The 26139-nt window shown below is 39.7% G+C and overlaps 2 protein-coding genes across 5 annotated transcripts in view; both read left to right on the top strand.

Moving 5' to 3' along the window:
- CBFA2T2 (CBFA2/RUNX1 partner transcriptional co-repressor 2) overlaps positions 1 to 26139 on the top strand; it is a 170265-nt gene that overhangs the window by 119776 nt on the left and 24350 nt on the right. For 2 of the 4 annotated variants that reach the window (XM_079945910.1, XM_079945909.1), the window contains exons 2-4: positions 1685 to 1828; positions 5273 to 5514; positions 25305 to 25394. In XM_079945910.1, the coding sequence (XP_079802036.1) occupies positions 1685 to 1828; positions 5273 to 5514; positions 25305 to 25394 (476 nt within the window). The remainder of the gene's footprint in view (positions 1 to 1684; positions 1829 to 5272; positions 5515 to 25304; positions 25395 to 26139) is intronic. The other 2 variants (XM_079945911.1, XM_079945912.1) reach the window with 2 other exon arrangements.
- Positions 21471 to 22476, top strand: LOC307198175 (beta-2-microglobulin-like). Its single transcript, XM_079944916.1, has one exon. It carries the CDS (start codon positions 21827 to 21829, stop codon positions 22175 to 22177), a length of 351 nt encoding a protein of 116 aa, XP_079801042.1. The 5' UTR covers positions 21471 to 21826; the 3' UTR covers positions 22178 to 22476.

Genomic DNA, 26139 nt, shown 5'->3' with positions numbered 1-26139 from the left:
TGTCCTGGACAGAGATGGGAAGGGCTGGCAGAGTGTGCTCACATGGCTCTCAAAGACCTACACATTTTTGTCAGGGGATTTGTAACTTGGGGGCATTGCTACCCTGATTGACTTTATATATTCATTATATCTCTTCCCAAAATGTGACCACTGCAAACTAAGGCATAAAAGTAATATTTGGGGATGTTTTCCTCTTGAGAAAGTGCCCTTGAATGTGCCAAGATGTGCCTTGTTGCCAGTGTCATGAATCCTTTTATATGTATTGTGTTTATAACTATGATCTCAGTGAAGGAAAACTTTGATTTAACATTCTCATTTGAACCTTTGGTCTCCATTTCTTGTACTTTACATTGAATTCAGCAGTTATTGGAGAATAAACACAGGGTACTTAAAGGAAAAGTTTGGAATTACTGAGAGGAACATAGCTCAATTTAAAGGTGATTATGGTAGCCATGGCCCTATTATTAACGAAGTAGGTAACAAGTTCCCTTTAATGGGAAAAAATAAGTTTTTGAAGATATTAGAACATTACTCTTCATTATCAAGTCTTCTTCATATTAGCTCAGACCTAATTCTAACATCAAGTTTAATCTACCTAATCTGACTTTCTGGGATTTGTTGCCATCAAGTGTTATCAAACAGCTGCTTATTATGAATTGTCCTCGTAGATGAAGTAGCCTGTACTTAGCTTAGGGTCAGCTCTACTTTTCTTTTTTTTTGGACAATATACATCGTAAATCACATGCCTGGTATCAGAGATGTTGACTCCACTTCATTTTTCTTACTTAGAATAGTTGATATGTATAAATATGTATTTCATCATTCATAGTAATTTATATACAACTGACTGATTCTATTTCCATGGCATGCAGTTGATGCTTACTTGTCTGGACAGTCCCACATTAGCTTTTTTTTACCACTACTACTTCAGTTAATTTGTAAGAAGTCAAGAAAGAATGCCGTTGAGATAAGCTGAATTTATAACCTGGTTTCTTCCTTTCTCAGCCACTATCCTCACTGTTAACTCTAATGTCACATCATCCCTTGACCTTGCTGCCTTGTCTTAGATTCCTAGGATTGCTGTAAAAGTACTATACACTGGGTGGCTTAAAACAACACTATTCTCTCACAGTTCAAGAGGTCAGAAATCCAAAATCAAGGTATCAGCAGGGTTGATTCCTTCTTGGCCTCAGAGGAAGAATCTATTCTATACCTGTCTCCTAGCTTCAGGTGTTTGCTGATAATCCTTGGCATTCCTTGGCTTGTAGATGGCAACATTCCAATCTCTGCCTCCATTGTCACATGCGTTCTCTCTGTGGGACTATGTCTGTCTTCACGTAGTAAACTTCCCTCTGTGTGTGTGTCTGTCTTTTCTCCTCTTCTTATAAGGACGTCATTCATACTGGATTTAGGAACTACCCAGATAATCCAGGGTGATCTCCTCCCCTCAAAATCCTTAACTTAATTATATCTGCAAGGACATTTTTTCCAAATAAGGAAACATTCACAGTTCAAGGAATTAAGAGGTAGACATATTTTGGGGGGCCACCATTCAACCTATTATACTAAGAAAGCATCTTCTTCACTTCTCAGTCCTCTAGGTAAATATGTTGGTATTTCAGATTGTTGTGACTACTTTTCTTTTACAGAAAATTCTGATTTCCATTCCTTTTATTCTCTACAGTTGGTGCTGACAAAAGGGTGCCAGCAATGCCTGGATCGCCTGTGGAAGTGAAGATACAGTCAAGATCCTCACCTCCCACCATGCCACCCCTCCCACCAATAAATCCCGGAGGACCTAGGCCAGTGTCATTCACTCCTACAGCATGTGAGACCTCTTAATTACTTGGGTTTGTGGTTCACCGTGACATTTGGATCTAAATGAATGTCATTAAGCCTTCTATATATACTACTTAACATTTTTTAAATGGCTGTTAACACACACACATGTGTCTTGGTTGTTTCTTTTCTAAGTTGCTTTTTCCCTCTGAGAATAGTACATAGCTGATTTAGGTATTTGGAAATTTAGTAGTCTAAATATTTTGTTTTCATACTTTTTGGCTTGTAAGTATCTATTTTAATTTCCTTGGCTCTAAAATAATGAATTTAAATTATTATATTGATTAATAGGATTCAAAGTAAGTTTCATAAAATGAATGAACTATACTCCAGGACTGTCATGGTAAGGCTTTTTACAAAAAAAATTGATTATTTTATTAGTTTACTAGGGCTGCTGTAACAAAATACCAAAGACTAGGTGGCTTAAACAACAGGAATTAATTTTTTCACAGTTCTGGAGGTTAGAAGTCCAAGATCAAGATGTCAGCAGGTTTGGTTTCTTTGGAAGCCTCTTTCCTTGTCTTGCAGATAGCTGCCTTCTTGCTCTGTCCTCTCATAGCCTTTCCTTGTGCATGTGCATCCTTGGTGCTCCCTCCTCTTCTTATAAGTACAACAGTCATATTGGATTAGGACTTAGGCAGATGGCCTCATTTAACCTTTAAGGGCCCTATCTCCAAATATAGTCACATTCTGAGGTACTGGGGGTCACAACTTCAACATAGGAGTTTGGGAGGGGGATACAATTTAGTCCATAACAAATATATTAGACAATAAATAAAAGTTGTTCAACCTTGCTAGTCACCAAGGAAATGCAAACTAAAACCCAATATAGTACTACATACACCCACAAGAATGTTCAGAATAAAAAAGAATATCAAGTTTTGGTGAGTATGTGTGGAGCAACTTGAACAATCGTACATTGTTTATGAGAAAAATTTTTGGTAGTATCTACTAAAGCTGAATTTCCCCAAACCCTGTAACTCCGCAAATTTAGTCCTAAAACCTCAATTTAAAAAAGAAGGTTTAATTATTTATTGCCCCAAAACATTTGAAATTGAGGAACTGGCAGCTGTAACAATTTGAGCCAAAGTTTATGAAATGAAGTTTGATACCCTTTTTTCTTAAATTGTATTTTTTATCTCAAAGTTAAACAGCCTTAGATAAAGATACTATCTTGAAGTGAAACAGATTTAAACCCAGGCTGTCATTCAGATTTCAAGATATAGACAGTTGGGGTGTGTGTGCGTGTGTGTGTGTGTGTGTGTGTGTGTGTAGTCAACCCTTTTGACCCCCGTATTTGACTATTTAGGGATGAATATGTTTTATTTCAGAAAATGTGATCATACACTTTCACTGAAATTGTAAAACAGCCCGTGTAAGTGTCAGGGTGGCGAAAAGCATAGCAATGTATTATTTTTACAGGTTGCTTCAAAAGAGGGCAGCTCTCCAATGGCAATGGACCTTTCTGTGAACACAAAGAAATGGTACACCATTGCAGCTTTCTGTATTGCTGAGGTTGAGTGTTGAGCCTTCCTTTCCAGTAGCTCTAGCATCCTTTACTGGGAGACACAGTAGAGACACCCTCTTTTTCTCAGCCTGTTAACCTTTTATGCATTGAGCCATACACATACAGCATACACAGTTCATAACAGCTTAGCTAATTATGATATACACAGATGTGTGTTTAATCAAGAAGTAGACAGTCTTTCAAGGCAGTATAATACAAAAAGAAATAAGTATAATTTGGTAAGTAAAATAATGGAAGCATGTACATGGGCAGCACAGAACAAAGTTATTAAATCTAGTAGGAGCAGTGGAGTCTGTCAAATAATGCTTCTTAATACAGGTGATATGTTTTTAGACTTAGTTTTACTTTCTTAAATTTTCAAGCCTGGATATGATTAAATGAAAAATCTATTGACACTTAGGCACTAGGTAATTTTATTTCATTCATCAGGGAAGAAGGAGCTTTGCCTCCAAGAACATAGCTCTAGAGTTGTGTTCCAAATTAAAACTACAAGAAATGACTGTTAAGAACAATGGGCAGGGACTTCCCTGGTGCTGTAGTGGTTAACAATCCACCTGCCAATGCAGGGGACACAGGTTCGATCCCTGGTCCTGGAAGATCCCACATGCCACAGAGCAACTAAGCCCGTGCGCCACAACTACTGAGCCCGTGCGCTTAGAGCCCGTGCCCTGCAACAAGAGAAGCCACCTCAGTGAGAAGCCTGCACACCACAACAAAGAGTAGCCCCAGCTTGCCGCAGCTAGAGAAAGCCCCACATGCAGCAACAAAGACCCAAGGCAGACAAAAATAAAAATAAATACATAAATTTATTAAAAAAAGGAAAAAGAACAGGCAAATAGGAAAACCGTAATTTATCACATGTATTATAATTTGAGCCGAAATATAGAATGGAAGTGTCCCATGTGGTATCTAGAAAATGCTATATTGAATGACCAAGAATTTGGCACTGTCAAGGCAGAGAAAAACTGATTTTAATGGACATGAATATTCTGAGTGGTCAAAGAGATATATATCTCATTGCAGGAACAGGTCATTAAACCTATAGCCTAGAAAAAAACATTTCTCACATTAACACAACTCTCTACTTTCTGATTATCTTGTTTAAATGCTATATATATATTTTTTAATATAAATTTATTTATTTAATTTATTTTTGGCCGCATTGGATTTTTGTTGCTGCGTGTGGGCTTTCTCTAGTTGTGGCGGGCAGGGGCTACTCTTAATTGCAGTGCGTGGGCTTCTCATTGCAGTGGCTTCTCTTATTGTGAAGCATGGGCTCTAGGTGCACGGGCTTCAGTAGCTGTGGCATGCAGGCTTAGTAGTTGTGGCTCGTGGGCTCTAGAGCACAGGCTCAGTAGCTGTGGCGCACAGGCTTAGTTGCTCTGTGGCATGTGGGATCTTCCCAGACCAGGGCTTAAACCCATGTCCCCCGCATTGGCAGGCGGATTCTTAACCACTGTGCAACCAAGGAAGCCTCCAGATGCTATATTTAAATTGACTGCTTAAATTCTTTGGGAACCTGAGGTTGGGAAGGAGGTGTCACATAAAAGATGGGCATGAGTGTCCAGTCATTGGAAATACATATTCTACCAGACTTCTCTCATGCAGCCTATTGCAAGAAGTCTTAAAAACTACCCATCCCTCCCCTTGGCACCTGTAGAATCTAGATGTCCCTTCTCTTTGCTCTTGTAGCACTCATACTCTTCTAACACTTTATGTTATTCTGTTACCATTTTTTACCTGGCAACCTGTCTCACTATAAAGCAACATTGCTGAGGGCTGAAAACATGTCTTGTGTACTCTTTTAACATGTGATTTACAAAATTTAAATGAAGGCAAATGCAAAAAAAGAAGAAATTAGCAGAGATCCTTATGTTTTGCACTTAAACCAAGTCTTTCTTTTAGTGAGCAACGGCATCAACCATTCTCCTCCCACCCTGAATGGTGCCCCATCACCACCACAGAGATTCAGCAATGGTCCTGCCTCTTCCACATCATCTGCACTAACAAATCAACAGTTGCCAGCCACTTGTGGTGCCCGGCAGCTCAGCAAGTTGAAACGTTTCCTCACCACTCTGCAACAGTTTGGCAATGACATCTCACCTGAGATTGGGGAGAAGGTGCGGACTCTTGTTCTAGCACTGGTGGTAAGTACATCACTGTTGACAGCTGCTTGAGTATATGGCTCAGAACTGAAGCCAGCAGAGAGGTTGTACATACTTCTCCTCATTCCCTAACTTGTAGCAGTGTGGCAGATTCTACAGTCTAGATTAGTTTAACTTGTATAATAATGTTGAATCATGGATTTCAGTTGTGGATAATGTTTATCAAAGAAACAAAAGCAAAATCTATAACGTTTTACCGTATTGTTTCTTTTCTTTTTTTTTCCTTTTTTTTTTTTTTTTGCGGTACACGGGCCTCTCACTGTTGTGGCCTCTCCCGTTGTGGAGCACAGGTTCCGGACGTGCAGGCTCAGCGGCCATGGCTCACGGGGCCCAGCCGCTCTGCGGCATGTGGGATCCTCCCGGACCAGGGCACGAACCCGTGTCCCCTGCATCGGCAGGTGGACTCTCAACCACTGCACCACCAGGGAAGCTCTACCGTATTGTTTCTTACGGTATCAATTTAATTCCGATAAACAACTTTAAATTTCTCTTAAAAGTGAGTTTCAAGAGGCCCACTGAGGTTCAACTAAGTTGTGTTCCTTAATATATTCAGTGCCTGGTGCATTGTTTCCAAACCAGAGAAAAAAGACAAATGGTTTAATTTTCAAGATAATAATTTGTGAAATTACAAGTTTTGTGGTCTAAATAAATAGTATCAAATGGATTACATTCTTCAGCTCCTCGTGCAAATACAATTTCTTTAGGATTTTCAAGGAACAAATTTTTTTTCCATACTGAGTGGCAAATCCATGATATAAGGTAGTGATCTTCTTACATTGACAGCTGGGAGAGGTTTGACTCTTAGTGTATATAAGGGACAAGCTTCCAGTTCTTAATGTTTGTAAATTGAATTCCTCAAGATTTACCTCAACTAAAAGCACACTGTGCTCCTGCATATTACCCTCTGTATGTGATAAAGATGAATCACAGTACTAAACTTTTACCAGGCAGTTCTCAAAGTATAATTAGGGACCCCTAGGATTTCTCGAGACCCTTTTTGGAAGTCCAGGAGGTCAAAAACATTTTCATAATAATACTAAAATGTTACTTGCCTTTTGACTCTTATTCTCTCATGACTGTATTGTGGAATTTTCTAGAGGCTGCATGACATAGGATGTTGAAACAGGTTAAATGCAGAAGCAAATTAGGAGAATCCAGCTCTCTTTTATTAAGCTAGATAGCAGAGAGATTTGTAAAACTGTACAAACAGTGCCATTCTCCTTACTACATTTTTTAACCATTTTTAAAAATTGAAGGATAGTTAATTTACAACGTTGTGTTAGTTTCAGGTGTACAGCAAAGTGATTCAGTTATATTCTTTTTCAGATTCTTTTCCATTATAGGTTATTACAAGGTATTGAATATGGTTCCCTGTGCTATACAGCAGGTCCTTGTTATGTATCTATTTTATACATAGTAGTGTGTATCTGTTAATCTCAAATTCCTAATTTATTCCTTCCCCACTTTCCCTTTTGGTAAACATAGTTTGTTTTCTATGCCCGTGAGTCTATTTCTGTTTTGTAAACAAACTCATTTATATCATTTTTTTAGAGTCAACATTTAAGTGATAATTGGAATTCCCTGGCAGTCCAGTGGTTAGGACTCTGTGCTTTCACTGCTGTGGGCCATGGTTCAATCCCTGGTTGGGGAACTAAGATTCTGCAAGCTGCGCCACACAGCTAAAAAAGAAAAAAATTTCAGTGATATTGTATGCTATTTGTCTTTCTCTGCCTGACTTACTTCACTTAGTATGATAATCTCTTTCTAGATCCATCCATGTTGTTGCAAATGGCATTATTTCATTCTTTTTTATGACTTAGTAATATTCCATTGTGTGTATATGCTGCATCTTCTTTATCTATTTATCTGTCGATAGACATTTAGGTTGTTTCCATGTCTTGGCTATTGTAAATACTGCTGCTGTGAACATAGGGGTGCACGTATCTTTTCAAAATATAGCTTTGTCCAGATATATGCTCAGGAGCATATGACAACTCTATTCCCACCAACAGTGGGAATGTAAAAGAAAAAGGTTTCCTTTTTCTCCATACCCTCTCCAGCATTTATTATTTGGAGACTTCTTAATGATGGCCATTCTGACCAGCATGAGATGGCACCTCATTGTAATTTTGATTTGCATTTCTCTAGTAATTAGCAGTGTTGAGCATTTTTCCATGTGCCTGTTGGCCATCTGTATATCTTCTTTGGAGAAATGTCTATTTTGGTCTTCTGCCTATTTTTTTTTAATTGGGTTGTTTGTTTTTTTGATATTAAGCTATATGAGCTGTTTGTATATTTTGGAGATTAATCTCTTGTCAGTTGCATTGTTTGCAAGTATTTTCTCCCAGCCTGTAGATTGTCTTTTCATTTTGTATATGGATTCCTTTGCTGAGCAAAAGCTTTTAAGATTAATTAGATCCCATTTGTTTATTTATTTTTTTATTTCCTTACTCTAGGAGATGGATCCAAAAATATATTGCTGTGATTTATGTCAAAGAGTGTTCTGCCTATGTTTTCCTCTAGGAGTTTTACAGTATCCAGTCTTATATTTAGGTCTTTAATCCATTTTGGGTTTATTTTTCTATATGGTGTTAGAGAATGTTCTAATTTCATTCTTTTACATGTAGTTGTCCAGTTTTCCCAGCACCAGTTATTGAAGAGACTGTTTTTTCTGCGTTGTGTATTCTTGCCTCCTTTGTTGTAGATTAATTGACCATAAGGGCATGGGTTTATTTCTGGGCTTTCTGTCCTTTTCCATTGATCTGTGTGTCTGTTTTTGTGCCAGTACCATACTTTTTTGATTACTGTAGCTTTGTAGTATAGTCAAGTTAGAGAGTGTGATTCCTCCAGCAGTGTTTTTTCTCAAGATTGTTTTGGCTATTTGGGATCTTTAGTGTTTCCACACAAATTAAAAATTTTTTTGTTCCAGTTCTGTGAAAAATGCCATTGGTGATTTGATAGGGATTGCATTGAATCTGTAGATTTCCTTGGGTAGTATGGTCATTTTAACAATATTCATTCTTCTAATCCAAAAACAAGGTATATCTTTGCATCAGTTTGTCATCTTCAGTTTCTATCATCGGTGTCTTGTAGTTTTGGGGTACAGGTATTTTCCCTCCTTAGGTACATTTATTCCTAGGTATTTTATTCTTTTTGATGTAGTGTTAAATGGGATTGTTTGCTTAATTTCTCTTTCTGATATTTTGTTGTTAGTGTATAGAAATGCAACAGATTTCTGTATATTAATTTTGTATCCTGCAACTTTATTGAATTCATTGATGAGCTCTAGTATTTTTCTGGTAGCATCCTTAGGATTTTCTGTATGTAGCATCATGTCGTCTGCAAACAGTGACAGTTTTACTTTTACTTTTCCAGATTGGATTCCTTTTATTTTTTTTTCTTCTCTGATTGCTGTGGCTGGGACTTCCAAAACTATGTTGAATAAAAATGGCAAGAGTGGAAATCCTTTTCTTGTTCCTGATCTTAGAGGAAATGCTTTCAGCTTTTCACCCTTGAGTATGCTGTTAGGTGTTGGTTTGTCATATGTGGCCTTTATTATGCTAAGTATGTTCTCTCTGTGCCCACTTTCTGAAGAGTTTTTATCATAAATGGGTGTTGAATTTTATCAGAAGCTTTTTCTGCGTCTGTTGAGATGATCATATGGTTTTTATTCTTCAGTTTGTTAATGGGTGTATAACATTGATTAATTTGTGGTGACCATGGTGTATAATCCTTTTAATGTATTGTTGGATTCTGTTTGCTGGTATTTTGTTGAGGATTTTTGCATCTGTGTTCATCAGTGGTATTGGCCTGTAATTTTCTTTTTTTTTGTAATATCTTTATCAGGGTGATTGTGACCTCATAGAATGAGTTTGGAAGTGTTCCTCCCTCTGCCATTTTTTGGAATAGTTTCAGAAGGATAGGTATTAATGCTTCTTTAAATGTTTGGTATAATTCACCTGTGAAGCCATCTGGTCTTGGACTTTTGTTTGTTGGGAGTTTTTAAGTTGCTTATTTAATTTCTTTTTTTTTTAATTTTATTTATTTTTGGTTGTGTTGGGTCTTTGTTGCTGCGTGCGGGCTTTCTCTAGTTGTGGCAAGTGGGGGCTACTCTTTGTTGCAGTGCACAGGCTTTTCATTGCGGTGGCTTCCCTTGTTGCGGAGCACGATCCCTAGAGCATGCGGGCTTCAGTAGTTGTGGCTCATAGGCTCTAGAGCACACACTCTGTGGTGTGGCTCACTGGCTTGGTTGCTCTGCGGCATGTGGGATCTTACCGGACCAGGGATCGAGCCCATGTCCCCTGCATTGGCAGGCAGATTTTTAACCACTGCGCCACCGGGGAAACCCCAGGTTGCATATTTAATTTCATTACTGGCAATTGGCTGGTTCATATTTTCTGTTTCTTCCTGGTTCAGTCTTGGCAGGTTGTACATTTCTAAGAATTTGTCCATTTCTTCTAGGTTGTCCATTTTATTGGTATATAGCTGCTCCTAGTAGTCTCTTAAGATCCTTTGTGTTTCAGTGGTGTCAGTTGTAACTTCTCCTTTTCTGATTTTATTGATTTGGGCCCTCTCCCTTTTTTTTCTTGATGAGGCTGGCTAAAGGTTTATCAATTTTGTTTATCTTTTCAGAGAACCAGTTTTTAGTTTCATTGATGTTTTCTGTTTTGTTTTTCTTTTAGTCTCTACTTCATTTATTTCTGCTGTGATCTTTATGATTTCTTTCCTTCTACTAACTTTGGGTTTTGTTTGTTCTTCTCTAGTTGCTTTAGGTGTAAGTTTAGGTTGTTCATTTGAGATTTTTCATGTTTCCTGAGGTAAGCTAGTATCACTATAAACTTCCCTCTTAGAACTGCTTTTGCTGCGTCCCATGGGTTTTGGATTGTTGTGTTTTCATTTTCATTTGTCTCTAGGTATTTTTTTATTTCCTCTTTGATTTCTTCAGTGATCCATTGGTTGTTCAGTAGCATGTTGTTTAGCCTCCATGTGTTTGTGTTTTAAAAGAGGCTTGATATGATTTCAGGTTTCTTAAATTTACCAAGTCTTGCTTTCTTGCCCATCATGTGATCTGTCCTGGAGAATGTTCCATTTACACGTGCAAAAAATTTGTATCCTGCTGCTTTCAGATGGAATGCCCTGTAAATATCAATTAAGTCCATCTGGTCTAATGTGTCATTTAAGACCTGTGTTTCCTTACTGAGTTTCTGTCTGGATGATCTGTCCATTGATGTAAGTGGGGTATTAAAGTTCCCCACTATTATTGTGTTACCATCAGTTTCTCCTTTTATGTCTGTTAACATTTGCCATATAATTGAGGTGCTCCTATGTTGTGTGCATACGTATTTACAATTAATTGTTCTATCTTCTTCTTGGATTGATCCTTTGATCATTATGTTTGTTTGGTTGGTTTTTTTTGGCCACACTCCTTAGCTTGTGGGATCTTAGTTCCTTGACCAAGGATTGAACCCAGGCCCTCGGCAGTGAGAGCATGGAGTCCTAATTACTGGACCACTAGGGAATTTCCAGTCATAGCCTTTTTCTTTCTTTCTTTTTCTAAAAAATATTTATTTGTTTATTTTATTTATTTGGTTGCACTGGGTCTTAGTTGCAGCAGGCATGTTCCTTAGTTGCGGCTTGGTGGCTTCTTAGTTATGGCATGCAAACTCTTCATTGTGGCATGCATGTGGGATCTAGTTCCCTGACCAGGGATCGAACCCAGGCCTCCTGCATTGTGAGCGCGGAGTCTTCCACTGCAACACCAAGGAAGTCCCCACATTCTTTATTTTAAAGTCTCTTTTGTCTGATATGAGTATTGCTACTCCAACTTTCTTTTGATTTCCATTTGCATGGAATACCTCTTCCCATCTCCTCACTTTCAGTCTGTATTTGTCTCGAAATCTGAAGTGAGTCTCTTGTAGGCAGTATATATATGGGTCCTGTTTTTGTATCCATTCAGCAGTCTGTCTTGTGGTTGGAGCATTTAGTCCATTTATATTTAGAGTAATTATTGATATGCGTGTACCTATTGTCATTTTGTTAATTGTTTTGGATTTGTTTTTGTAGGTCTTTTTTTCACCTTCTTTTGTCCTCTTCTGTGATTTGATGACTATCTTTAGTGTTGTGTTTGCATTCCTGTTTCTTTTTCGTATGTATATTTATTATAGATTTTGTATAGCAGCCTGTATATATGTTTTTGTATAGCAGGTTTTTGTATAGCAGCCTATATATATATATATATACATGCTTGTTTTAAGTTGCTGATCTCTTACTTTCAAATGGGTTTTAGATACCCTGCATTTGTACTCTGCTCCCCTCATGATTATTGTTTTTGATATTATATTTTACATCTAATTGTTCTGTGTGTTTCTTTTGTTTTTAAAAATTTATTTATTTTATTTATTTATTTTTGACTGCGTTGGGTCTTTGTTACTGCGCGTGGACTTTCTCTAGTTGTGGTGAGCAGGGCTTACTCTTAGTTACAGTGCGCGGTCTCCTCATTGTGGTGGCTTCTCTTGTTGCGGAGCACAGGCTCTAGGCGTGCGGCTTCATTAGTTGTGGCACACAGGCTCAGTAGTTGTTGCTTGCAGGCTCTAGAGCACAGGCTCAGTAGTTGTGGCGCGTGGGTTTAGTTGCTCTGCGGCATGTGGGATCTTCCGGACCAGGGCTTGAACCCATGTTCCGTGCATTGGCAGGCAGATTCTTAACTAATGTGCCACCAGGGAAGTCAGTTTTGTGTGTTTCTTTTTTTCTTTTTTTTTTTTTTGGTACACGTGCCTCTCACTGTTGTGGCCTCTCCCGCTGCAAAGCACAGGCTCCGAACACACAGGCCCAGCGGCCATGGCTCACGGGCCCAGCTGCTCCGCGGCATGTGGGATCTTCCCAGACCGGGGCATGAACCTGTGTCCCCTGCATCGGCAGGTGGACTCTCAACCACTGCGCCGCCAGGGAAGCCCCTTCTTTTGTCTTTTAACTACCTCCCCAGTAGCTTTGTATATGGATGATTCCCTACCTTTTTTGTATTTTTGCCTTTACCAGTAAGCTTTTCCATTTCATAATTTTCTTGTTTCTAATTGTGGCCTTTTCTTTTCTGCCTAGGGAAGTTCCCTTAGCATTTGTCATAAAGCTGGTTTAGGGTGCTGAATTCTTTTAGCTTTTGCTTGTCTGTTAAGCTTTTGATTTCTCCACCAAATCTGAATGAGAGCCTTGCTGGGTAGAGTATTCTTGGTTGTAGGTTTTTCTCTTTCATCACTTTAAGTGTATTGTGCCACTCCCTTCTGGTCTGCAGAGTTTCTGCTGAAAAAAATCAGCTGATAGCCTTATTAGGAGTTCCTTTGTGTGTTGTTGCTTTTCCCTTATTGCTTTTAATATTCTCTCTTTATCTTTAATTTTTGTCATTTCGATTACAGTGTGTTTTGGTGTGTTTCTCTGCAGGTTAGTCTTGTATGGCAGGGGTCCCCAACCCCTGGGCCATGGACCAGTAGCAGTCCGTGGCCTGTTAGGAGCTGGACCGCACAGCAGGATGTGAGTGGCAGGAGAGTGAGCTAAGCTTCATCTGCCACTCCCCATCGCTCGCATTAATGCCTGAACCATCCCATCCCCCACCCCGCCCCCTGTGGAAAAATTGTCTTCCATGAAACCAGTCCATGGTGCCAAAAAGGTTGGAGACTGCTGCTGTATGGGACTCTGTACCTCCTGGACTTGGGTGACTATTTCCTTTCCCAGGTTAGGGAAGTTTTCAGCTATTATCTCTTCACACATTTTCTCAGGCCCTTTCTCTCTTTTTCTACTCCTTCTGGGTCCCCTATAATGCAAACATTAGTGCGCTTGATGTTGTTCCAGAGGTCTCTTACACCGTCTTCATTTCTTTTCATTCTTTTTTCTTTTTGACGGCAGTGATTTCCACTACTCTGTGTTTCAGCTCACTGATCCATAATTCTGCCTCGTTTAGTCTACTGTTGATTCCTTCTAGTGTGTTTTTCATTTCTGTCATTATATTCTTCTGTTTGGTTGCTCTTTATATTTTCTAATTCTTTGTTAAAAACTGCTAGTTTATTGCTCTCTGCATATATTTTCCTCCCAAGTCCTGTGATCATCTTTATGATGATTACTCAACTCTTTCTTGGGTAGATTGCCTATCTCCACATCACTGGTTCTTCTTCTGGGGTTTTATCTTGTTCCTTTGTCTGAAACATTCTTCTGTCACCTCATTTTTTTAATGTTTATTTATTTGTCTGCACCAGGTCTTAGTTGCAGCACATGGGATCTTCAGTGCCATGTGCAGGATCTTTTACTTGCAGCAAGCATGCAGGATCTTTTTTTTTAGTTGCAGCATGCAGGGTCTTTAGTTGTGGCATGCAAACTCTCAGTTGCAGCATGTGGGATCTAGTTCTGTGACCAGGGATCGAACCCTGGCCCCCTGCATCCAGAGCGCAGAGTCTTAGCCACTGGACCACCAGGGAAGTCCCCGCCTCATTTTGTCTAAATTGCTATTTGTATTTTTATGTATGTGATAGGTTAGTTATGTTTCTCAGCCTTAGAGGAGTGGTCCTCTGTAGGAGATGTCCTATGTGTCCCAGCAATGCACTCCCCTCTCATCACCCAAGGGCCACAGGCCAGCTGGTCCCAGGGTAGTGTCTCGCCTGCGTTTGCAGAGTTGCAGCAAAAATCTGTATCCACCACAAGTGCTTGAAGTTATTGCCTTTTTGAAGAAAAACATACTTCTGGCAACAAATTGCATCACTTGTGGAATCTTGCTTAACTTCAATACCACAGCCAACGCCATGCTGCACCAAATCTGTATACTACATTTTTGAGATAAGTACAGTTATTTTGAAATGAGTTAATAATAAATATTGTTTAAATTCTCAGTTTTAATTTCGGATATAATGATTATCAATAGATGTAACCCATATTAATTAGAGGGATTATGAGACTAAAATGTTTCTGAACTGCTGCTTTAAAAGATGATTCAGTATTGTACAGAGGAAACCACTTTCATACAAGGCAAAATGCAATAAATGACTTTTTCCTCATTTGAGATTCTATCCCTGTTGTTTTGTATAACTGTAGGTGGTTCATTGTCATTGCTGTATAATGTTTCATTGTAGGAATATACCACAGTTTATACTTTTTGATGGACATTTGAGTTGTTTATATTTTGAGGCAGCATCAGGGGTCCCCCAGTACCACCCCCATGTCTTGAGATTTGCTAGAATTGTCCGGACTTGGCATATAGTTGTGCTCACAGCTAAGTTTTTTTTGGGGGGGGGGGGCTGCATCAGGTCTTAGTTGCAGCCCACAGGATCTTTGTTGAGGCATGCAGGATCTTTCGTTACAGCATGCAGGCTCTTCATTGTGGTGCACAGGCTTCTCTTTAGTTGTGGCGTGCAGGTTTTCTCTTCTCTAGTTGTGGCGTGCAGCTTCCAGAGCACGTGAGCTCTGTAGTTTGTGGCACACGGGCTCTAGATGAGGCGCACGAGCTCAGTAGTTGTGGCACGCGGGCTTAGTTATCCTGCAGCATGTGGGATCTTAGTTCCTGATGAGAGATCAAACCTGCGTCCCCTGTATTGCAAGGCAGATTCTTTACCACTGGACCACCAGGGAAGTCCCTAAGATTTAATACAGAGGCATAATAAAGGTACACAGCTGGGGCTTCCCTGGTGGCGCAGTGGTTGGGAGTTCACCTGCCGATGCAGGGGACACGGGTTCATGCCCCGATCCGGGAAGATCCCACATGCTGCGGAGCGGCTGGGCCCGTGAGCCATGGCCACTGAGCCTGCGCGTCCAGAGCCTGTGCTCCGCGGTGGGAGAGGCCACAACAGTGAGAGGCCCGCGTACCGCAGGGGAAAAAAAAAAAAAAGATACACAACTGGATCAAAAAGGTGAGAAACACAGTTGGGATCCGGAGGAATCCATATATAGGCTTCCTTTTTCTCCTCTATGAACAGTCACACAGAGTTCACTTTTCCCCCAGCAGTGAAAATACAGCAACTTATGTGTGATGTTTCTGCCCAAGGAACCCCATTAAACCCTCAATGCCCAAGGTTTTTCCTGGGGTCTGGGCACATAGGCACTCTTGGCATAGCACCTATGAAACTCCAGACTCATAGAAGGAAAAGTGGTGTTTAGCATCAATCAGAGTTTGTTAAAACAGTACCCACATCCATTAGGGAAACTTTTTGTTTGTTTGGGGTGGGAGTGGGGTCCCTTTATTGGTCAAATTTTAGAGTATTATGGAAAAGTATTTCTGGCTCTAGACTAATAAAATTGGCCTTAAATGTCAAAATGAGTTTGAGCATAATTGGAAGCAAAGTAGCCATCAGAATGTTAATGCCAATTCCAGCAGCAAATTAAGTAGAGTCTGCTTAATTTCAAGAGTAGAAGAAAAAAATGACAGCTCATTTGCATGCGTGCATGCGCACACGCACGCGTGCGCGCACACACACACACAGAGAAAGTGAATTTTTTTCTAACTATGAAGGAATATGTAGATGTAGCCAATCATCTCTCTTAAATGGCTGTGCTTGGGTTAATGTTTCTTTTTTTTTTTCCAAATTTTTGAAATTGTGTCATCATGAGGAGGTGGTAAAATACATATAGCACAAAATTTACCATCGTAACCATTTTTAAGTGTACAATTCAGTGGTATTAAGTATATTCATTGTTGTGCAACTATCACCACCATCTACCTTCAGAACACTTTTCATCTTTCAAAACTGTAACTCTGTGCCATTAAACAATAATTCCCCATTTCCTTCTTTCCCCAGCTTCTGTCAGCCACCATTCTACTTGACTACTCCAGTTACCTCCTATTAGTGAAATCACATAGTATTTGTCTTTTTGTAGCTGGCTCATTTCACTTAGTGTAATGTTGTCAAGGTTTATCCGTGTTGTAGCATGTGTTACAGTTTTTTACCTTGCAAGCAGGCTTTCCTAAGGTTAGCAGTTGTAGACCAGCTATATTAACTCTTTTCTGTACAGGGGCCATTACAAATAATGAACATTTTTATTTATGGTACATGTGTGTAAGCACTGCACTGAACAATGGAATTGTGATTTCATAGGGTATACATGTATATAAATTTAGTGTATAAGGTCAAATGGTTTTCCCAAGTTTTATACCAATTTATAATCTCACATACTGAGATTTTCATTCAGATCAGCGTCTTAGTCCTTTTAGGCTCTTAGAATAGAATACCATAGACTAGGTAGTTTATAAACAACCAATATTCATCTCTCATAGTTTTGAAGGTTGCTAAGTCCAAGATCAAGGTGTCAGCAGATTCGGTGTCTCATGAGAGCCCACTTCCTGGTTCATAGATGGCCATCTTCTCACTGTTTCCTCACAGGGCAGAATGGGCAAGAGAGCTCCCTGGTGTCTTTTTTATAAGGGCACTAATGCCATTCACTAGGGCTCTGTCCTCATGACCTAGCCACCTCCAAAAGGCCTCACTTCCAAATATCAACACATTGGAAATGAGATTTCAAGATAGGAATTTTGAGGGCTTAGAAAAACATATAGTCTATAGCAATTGATATTGAAACTATAAATATATTTGGAGACAATACAAGGTGAGAAATGTTTGTTAAATTTGATATCCATTCATTGTTAAAAAACAAACAGCAAACCAATTATAGCAGGAACTTCCTTAATCTGATGACAGTTGTATGTATAAAACACACTTTAGCAAGCCTGTGCTAAGTGATGAAATTTCAAAAGCTTTCCCTCTGATATTAGGAACCAGATAGGATCTCTTTTCTCTTCACTGTAATCCTGAACATCATAGCCTAGCAAATAAGATATAAGGATTGGGGCTTCCCTGGTGGCGCAGTGGTTGAGAGTCTGCCTGCCGCTGCAGGGGACACGGGTCCGTGCCCCGGTCCAGGAAGAACCCACATGCCGCGGAGCGGCTAGGCCCGTGAGCCATGGCCGCTGGGCCTGCGTGTCCGGAGCCTGTGCTCCGCAACGGGAGAGGCCACAACAGTGAGAGGCCCGCGTACTGCAAAAAAAAAAAAAAAAAAAAAAAAAAAGATATAAGGATTGGAGGGACTTCCCTGGTGGTCCAGTGGATAAGACTCCATGCTTCCAATGCAGGGGGCCCAGGTTCAATCCCTCGTCAGGGAGCTAGATTCTGCGTGCATGCAGCAACTAAGAATTCACATTCTGCAACTAAGAGTCCACATGCTGCAACTAAGAACTCGCATGCCCAACTAAGAAGCCTGCGTGCTGCAACGAAGATCCCACGTGCCCCAGCTAAGACCCAGCACAGCCAAAATAAATAAATAATACATAAATAAATAAAATATTTTTTAAAATATATAAGGATTGGAGAAACATAAATAAAACTGCCATGGGCTTCCCTGGTGGCGCAGTGGTTGAGGGTCCGCCTGCTGATGCAGGGGACGCGGGTTCGTGCCCCGGTCCAGGAAGATCCCACATGCTGTGGAGTGGCTGGGCCCGTGAGCCATGGCTGCTGGGCCTGCGTGTCCGGAGCCTGTGCTCCGCAACGAGAGAGACCACAAAGGTGAGAGGCCCGCATACCGCAAAAAAAACTGCCATTATTCATAGATACAATGATTGCCTTATTTGTATTGCATTTGAGCTTACCGATCCGTTATTTTTCCTTTTCTTTCCTTTCCTTTCTTTTTCTTTTTTCTTTTCTTTCCTTTTTCCTTTTTCTTTTTCTTTTTTTCTACCATCATGTTGAAAACATTGTCTAATTTGGAGGAGAATTAACACCTTTAGATTATTATATTTCTGTATCCGTGAAAGCCTTATTTGGTCTTTTTTGTTTTATAGATTTATTTTTATTTATTTATTTTGGCTGCTTTGGGTCTTCGTTGCTGTGCACGGGCTTTCTCTAGTTGTGGCTAGTGGGGGCTACTCTTCGTTTTGGTGCAAGGGCTTCTCATTGTGATGGCTTCTCTTGTTCGGAGCACTGGCAATAGGTGCTCAGGCTTCAGTATTTGTGGCATATGGGCTTTAGTAGTTGTGGCTCGCGGGCTCTAGAGTGCAGGCTCAGTAGTCATGGTGCATGGGCTTAGTTGCTCCGCAGCATGTGGGATCTTCCTGGACCAGGGCTCGAACCCGTGTCCCCTGTGTTGGCAGGCGGATTCTTAACCACCGTGCCACCAGGGAAGCCCTTATTTGGTCTTGTATTTATGAAAGGAATCATTAAGATTTTGGTAGGCATATGTAAATGGAACAGTAATTCCATGTGGAGGAGACTTCGTTAGCAAAGTCAGAAAAGGCCACACAGGTAGCAAGAGTTTTGTTCACCTGTGTGCATTTGGTATTTCTGGTGTGTAAGAGAAGAGGTAAGGTGCTGGTGGTCTGTAACTGTACCAGGAAGCAAGCGTGGCAGTTTCCACTGCAAGGTAAAGGTAAGTGTTTTGTACTCTGGCTACTTATTTGGAGAATACACATTCTGGAAGGTAGTTTTATACCTTAAACTAGACAGTTCCTTTGACCTACCAGTATCTCTCCTTGACATTCATCTTAAGATAAAATAATAAACAATGTGCAGTAACATTATTTATAATGTCAAAAAAAAATTGAACCACGTAAATGTTCTATAAAAGCCTGAGTAAATGACAGTACCTCAGTTTAATGGAATATGATGTAGTCATATCAAGTCTGGTTCAGAGGCATAACAGAAAGGTATACTTCTTCCTATTCCTCCTGACAAATACAACAAAAAAACAATGGACGTTATGTATAAAACAAAAGTAAGAAGACTCTGAAAGATGGAGAGAAGAAGGCAGATTGGCTAGTGACCTTGAGACTCAAGTACACAGCAGTGAGTTCCCTTGGCTTTGTGCTGTCATCATATATCCTGGACTGTGGTCTGGAGAAGCCAGTATTATGGAAATACTAATGAGCACAGACCAAAAGCAAACAAACCAAAACCCACAAAAAAAACCCCACCTCCTTCTAGCCAAAGGACTAGGAAAGGAGCAACCAAACAAGATACAAAACTTTTGGACAAAAATCACTCTGTGGCAGTCAAACACCTCAGGAAAAAACCCACAATAATATACACCCTTCCCCCTCCCCTACAAGGCCTACTGGGGAGCCTGAGCTCCCACCCCTGCCCAGCAGTAGGGAACCCCTCTTTCCTTCTACAAATCAACAGAGGGTGAGTGGGGAGCCTGGGATTATACCCCACCTGAGAGCATCAAAGATTCTTCTCTTCCCAATGGCACACTATCAGAGGATGCCTCGAAAATAGAAGACGTAGATAAGATCTGGAGTCTTACAACATAGAACCCAAAACATCCAGGATACAGCAGAAAATCGCTTGTCATGCCAAGAACTGACCATCTCAAGTGGAATGAGAAAAGGTAACCAACAAACATCAGTTAAGATGACCCAGATGTTTGAAATATGTGACGAGTTTTGAAGCAGCCATCATAAAAATGCTTCAGTGAGCAGTTACCAACACAAATGAAGAAATACAAAGCCTCAGCAAGGAAATAGAAGATATAAAGAAGAACTAAATGGCAAGTTGAGAACTGACAATTATAATAATGAAATTAAAAACTCAGTGATGGGGACTTCCCTGGTGGCACAATGGATAAGAATCTGCCTGCGAATGCAGGGGACACGGGCTCGAGCCCTGGTCCTGGAAGATCCCACATGCCACGGAGCAACGAAGCCTGTGAGCCACACCTACTGAGCCTGTGCTCTAGAGCCGGTGTGCCACAACCACTGAGCCCGCATGCCACAACTGCTGAGCCTGCGTGCCTGAAGCCTATGCTCTGCAGAGAAGCCACCGCAAGGAGAAGCCCGCGTGCCACAACAAAGAGTGACCCCCACTCACAATGACTAGAGAAAGCCCGCGCAGCAACAAAGACCCAATGCAGCCAAATAAATAAATAAAAAATTTTAAAAACCCAGAAAAACAACTCAGTGATGGACTCAACAATAGACTGTAGAGAACAGAGGAAAGAATCAGTGAACTTGAAGCTGGAGCAATAGAAAACTACCCAGTCTATTTATTGGGAAGTCCACTACCCAATCTAAACAACATACAGAAAATAAGTAAAAAAACATGAACAGAACCTCAGGGATTTAAAAGAGTATAACAAAAGATCTGAGTCACAGTAGGAGGAGAGAAAGAATGTGGGGCTGAAATAATGCCTGAGAAGTTCCCAAATTTAACAAAAGATCCAAGCCTACAGATTCAAAAAGGCTGAGCAGACCTCAAAGAAGACATCCCATCCCAGGAATTCCCTTGTTGTCTAGTGGTTAGGACTCCGAGTTCTCACTGCTGAGGGCCCAGGTTCAATTCCTGGTCAGGGTACTGGAATCCCACAAGCCCTGTGGTGTGGCCAAAAAAAAAACAACAACAAAAAGACATCCCATCCCATCCCCAAAAAATCTTGAAAGCAACAGAGAAAGCATCCAGTAACCATGGATGCCAGAAGGAAGTGGCATATTTGTCAAGTGCTGGGAGAAAAGATTGTCAACCCAGAATCTTGTATCTATCAAAACATATCCTTCTTGAATGAAGGGTAGAAGGATCAAAATATTTTCACATGAAGTAAAGCTAAGGGAATTTTTCTTCAGCAGTCCTACACTAAAATAATGGCTAGGGAATTCCCTGGCGGTCCAGTGCCACGCTGTCACTGCCAAGGGCCCGGGTTCAATCCCCGGTTGGGAAACTAAGATCCCACAAGCCACAGGGTGTGGCCAGAAAAAAAAAAAAAAAAAGCTAAAAGAGCTTCTTGAAACAGAAAGGAACGATAAAAGAAGGAATCTTAAAATATCAGGATAGGTGAAGGAAAAATGGAAAGAGTAAAAATATAGGTAAATACAATAGACTTTACTTCTCTTGGGTTGTCTAAATTATGTTTGATGGTTGAAGCAAAAATATAGGTAAATACAATGGACTTTACTTCTCTTGGGTTGTCTAAATTATGTTTGATGGTTGAAGCAAAAATTATAACCTTGTCTGTTATGGTTGTCAGTATATATAAAGGAAATATTTAAGACAATTATTATTATAAACCGGGGAGGATAAAGGTAGGTAGGGTTTCTATACTTCTTGGTCTTGATTTCAGTGGTGATAACGTTAATGTACACATGCCATAAAATGGCATAGAACTATACACACGTATTACCATAGTAGTTTCCTAGTTTTGATATTGCACTATAATTACATAAAATATAAACATTGGGGGAACCTTGGTGCAGGATACAGAGGAACCTATCTGCTGTTTTTTGCAACTTCCTGTGATTATCATTATTTCAAATCTTAAAAGAGCCGCCACCTGGGCTGCTCCTGTAGCGATGGCTCCCTTTGTGACCTTGGTCCTGCTCGGGCTGCTCTCGCTGTCTGGCCTGAACACTGTCCATCGTCCTCCGAAGGTTCAGGTTTACTCACGACACCCCGCAGAGAATGGAAAACCAAATTACCTGAACTGCTATATGTCTGGGTTCCATCCACCCCAGATTGATTTGCTGAAGAATGGGGAGAAGATGGAAATGGAGCAATCAGACCTGTCTTTCAGCAAGGACTGGTCTTTCTACCTTCTGGTCCACACTGCGTTCACTCCCAACGGAGTGGATCAGTATAGCTGCCACATGAAGCACGTTACTCTCAGAGAGCCCAAGATAGTTAAGTGGGATCGAGACCACTAACCAGCATCATGGAGGTTTGAAGATGCCTCATTTGGATTGGACTAATTCCAAATTCTGTTGTCTTGTTTTTTATTTTTTAATTTTCTTTTTTTTAAATTTATTTTGTTGAAGTGTAGTTGATTTATAATGTTGTGTTAACTTCTGCTGTGTAGCAAAGTGATTCAATTATTCTTGTCTTGCTTTTTAATGCTTATGTTTTTATGCTTTATGCATATAAATCAGAAGTTGTATTGATGTTACCGCAAATATCATCTTCTTTATAATTCTACCTAGGGCGCTACGTCTCCACGTTTGACCTGTCTTGGCAGGTAGCTGTAGTGGGGGTTCTGGCAACCTAGAGGTGGGGAAGACAGAATTTCAGGTTTAACATCAGCATCTCAGTCAAATCTGAATTCTTCAGTCTCTTCTGCATACAAAACTGGATAATAAGATAGTATGCATGTTTAGAGTAAACTTCCAATTTGTAATTTTTCTTAGAATTTTGGAAAATTTTTGAAAGATAATTTTCAGAATTATGGAAATTTATTACAGTGGATAAAACATTTTGCCATATAAAATTCATATTTACCTCTTACATCTGTTAGAGAGAGACTTGGTTGTGCCTATTTTGTTTGTTTCACTAATTAAAACAATGGTAAAACATTGTGTTCAGCTTCTCAAAGGAACAACAGCTGACTTCTCAATGTCAGTGGGATCCAGAACATAGCAGCAAGTAATCATGAATGTAGTAAAACAACTGCCTACCTAGAATTCCATACACAACAAAAATATCTTTTAAAAAATTACAGCAAAGTAAACATCATTAGATAAAAAGTCAGATTTCAGTTCCTTTTAGATCCTTACTAAAGGAGATTCTAAATGATGCACTTCAGGCAGAGAGAAGGCCTAAAATGTGAGAAGAAAGGAAGAGCAAAGGAAATGTATCAGTTCTGTGTAAAAAGAAATCAACCTAAATAAGCACATAAACTGAATATTTAATATCTAACTAGTAGAGGGCACAGGAGCTTATGGAGTGCTAGTGATGTTTTATTTCTTGACATGGATGGTGGTTACAAGAGATTTTGCTTTGTAATTTTTTGTTAAATGTACATATATTCTGCACATTTTAAAGGAATGTTATATTTCACATTAAAAATCATAAAATTAAAAAAAATCTTAAAAGATAAAAAAAATTTTAGTCTGGTGGCTTATCTATACCCATTGTCTTGTAAGATCTCTATAAGTGTTGCCCTTAGGATCCAGTGGACTAGATTCCCCTCATACTTTGCATTCTTACATTCTGTCTTCCTCAGAAGCATCTTTCTCAAGGCTGCACTTTCACTTCTTCAGTTGGCCCTTCTGTAAAGCCTTCCTTGTCCCCCTAAGTCTGCATGCCAGTAGTGTCCTGCACACATGTACTGTGATCATACTGTAATGAATGCCTTACTTTTCAGTTTTCCCACTAGACTATGAGGAAACAACTGTGCTCTTATTTATTAAGTAACTGAATGAGAGGGAAGGATAACAGAACAATGGCCTATCTTGCCTCTCGGATAGAGGATTGCCTGGCATCTATAGTATATATAGCCTTGAGTCCGTTTCTCTAACTTAAGTTAATCTTTTCCCTCCTTTGTCCATCCATAAGAAAACTTAGTCATTTCCTTCAGTCTTTCCATAGATTTAATCTGCTTGTGTTTACTGTTTGAGGCCTGATTGCATTATTTGTAGTAGGGAGTGAATAGCATTCTCTTACACTTAATTTTTATTCCCGATTGCTGGTAGAGTTGGTTGCATTGTATACCTGTCATTTACTTAAAACAAGCACTCAGCTAAGGTTTAAAAGAACATTTTTGGTATGAAATGTGGTAAACTGTACAAACATTTTCATTTAACATGGTTCAATTTGATACACTCTTCTTTCCCAAAGGGAAATATTTTAGTTTTTTCTCAATATTGTATGATACATTTGGAAAATCCAACATAATTTCACATCCAGAAATAACTACTGTTGTAATTGTCCTTCCAGATACTTAAAATACTATATAAATGTATGTGTGTTATTTTCAAAAATAGATTGTTGGAATATACTGCCATGTTTCCTGGTTTTTCACTTAGTATATTATAGACACCTTTCTTCAATGCATACAAATCTGCCTCCTACCTTAAGCATTCTGATGTATGATGGTATTACAATTTTTAATGCAGTTTTGTGTTGAGGACCTATATGTTTTCCATTTCTTCTTGTTAAGAAACAATATTTTGCTGATGAATAATTTGTGTGGTACATGTTACATCTTTGAACACTTGATGATTTTATAAAAATAAATCCTAGAAGTCATCATTGTCCTTTCAGGCAAGCAAGAATTCAGATTGATGTTTTATTTTGTTTTGTTTTGAACTTACTATTTTGCTGTGTTTTAGGGAATTGAAGTAAAAATAAAAATATTTTGTGAACTTTGAAGAAAATATTTGTATTGGTACATTCCTCTTAGCAAAAGAGCTGAGAATCTTAGTTTAAAGAAAGACCTGAAAAAATACAGGGGAAGTGCTGATAACTTTCATGGGAATACTAAAATCTAACCAGTGGAAGTCTGCGCATTTGGAGGTGCTCTGATTTGCAAACAGACCACTGGAAGGTGGAAGGCATCTTTTTTTGTTGTTAACTTCCGATTTAGAAGATTTAGGGAACTGATGGTTAGGAGGTAGGCAGAACCAATGAAGAAATGAACTTCTGAAGACGTGAGGCTCTGAGTCATTAAGTTGATATCCTGGACTGATTTGGGAACTGTTCAGCTGGAAACACTGTAAGCTTGGTTACCTGTACCTGAGGTGACTTGTGATGAACCCCGCAATACAAGGAACCTGAGTGCCTCTCTTCACGAGAGGAAGGCAATGCCCTATTCTGCCCAGGCTGCTGAGCATAGAAGGGAATTCGTTAGATTTGGGGTAGTAGAGAAGAAAATCAAGGAGGCTGAATTTCTTTCATAAAGGAAACAGAATTTGGTTAACCTTTGAGAGGGATTTGAGTTCATAATAGTGCTCTTGGAGTTATTCTTTTCCTTATTATTTCAAAGGGTTCAGCACTATCAGATTTATGTTAGATCACTGTCCAGTTTTAGAAGTTGAACAGTGCTATTTATCTTTTCAGAACTCAACAGTAACAATTGAAGAATTCCATTGCAAGCTCCAAGAGGCTACAAACTTTCCTCTTCGTCCTTTTGTTATTCCATTCCTCAAGGTAATTTTTACGAGATAACTACTGGAATGTAATTTATCTTCAACATTTCCTCAAGATCTGTTACTGATCCCTGTTCTATGATCTACATCAGGGCAGCTTGCCACATTTTATATCTGTATTATATTTGGGGCTGCTACAGAAGTGTGAGTGGTTTGCGAATAAGCTTTATGCTTGATGAGATGAGAGTTGCAAAAGCCTTGAGTCGTGGTCTGTATGCAGACACTGTTGGTGACACACAGAAGGAGCAGGTGGGGAGGCAGGGAACAGGAGTAGAGTGGGATGGAGGTACGCATGGCATGGAGGTTGGGCTCTTAGCAAAGGAAGTAACTGGACACAGTCTTTTGGTTGTGGCCGGGGGGGGAAGAGTGTGTGTTACAGGAGGAGGCTCTCAAAACAGAGGCCTTTGTAAGTTAGGACTAACCCTTAGGACAGGAGCATGTGGGAAGGCAGTGTTTACTTCTTTCCTCCCCCCAGTTAGTCTAGTTCTAATTACATCCTCTGGAATTAATGTCCCCTGGAACATAACTTTTGGGGACACTGTTTAAAATTATTATGCGTACCTGATAGGTGAGCCAGTGTTAAATTTATATATAATATGCTCCTTTAAAAAAAAACTTTTTATTTTGAAATAATTTCATGCTCACAAAAAAGTTTCAAGATGGTACAATAAAATTCAGATTCTCCAAATGTTGATATTTTATCGCATCTGCATTATTATTCTCTTTTCTTTCCATTTATTTTTTCC

The sequence above is a fragment of the Stenella coeruleoalba genome (genome assembly GCF_951394435.1).
Source record: "Stenella coeruleoalba genome assembly, chromosome: 15".
Classification (NCBI taxonomy): Eukaryota; Metazoa; Chordata; class Mammalia; order Artiodactyla; family Delphinidae; genus Stenella; species Stenella coeruleoalba.
This window is presented reverse-complemented; position numbering and strand designations above follow the sequence as displayed.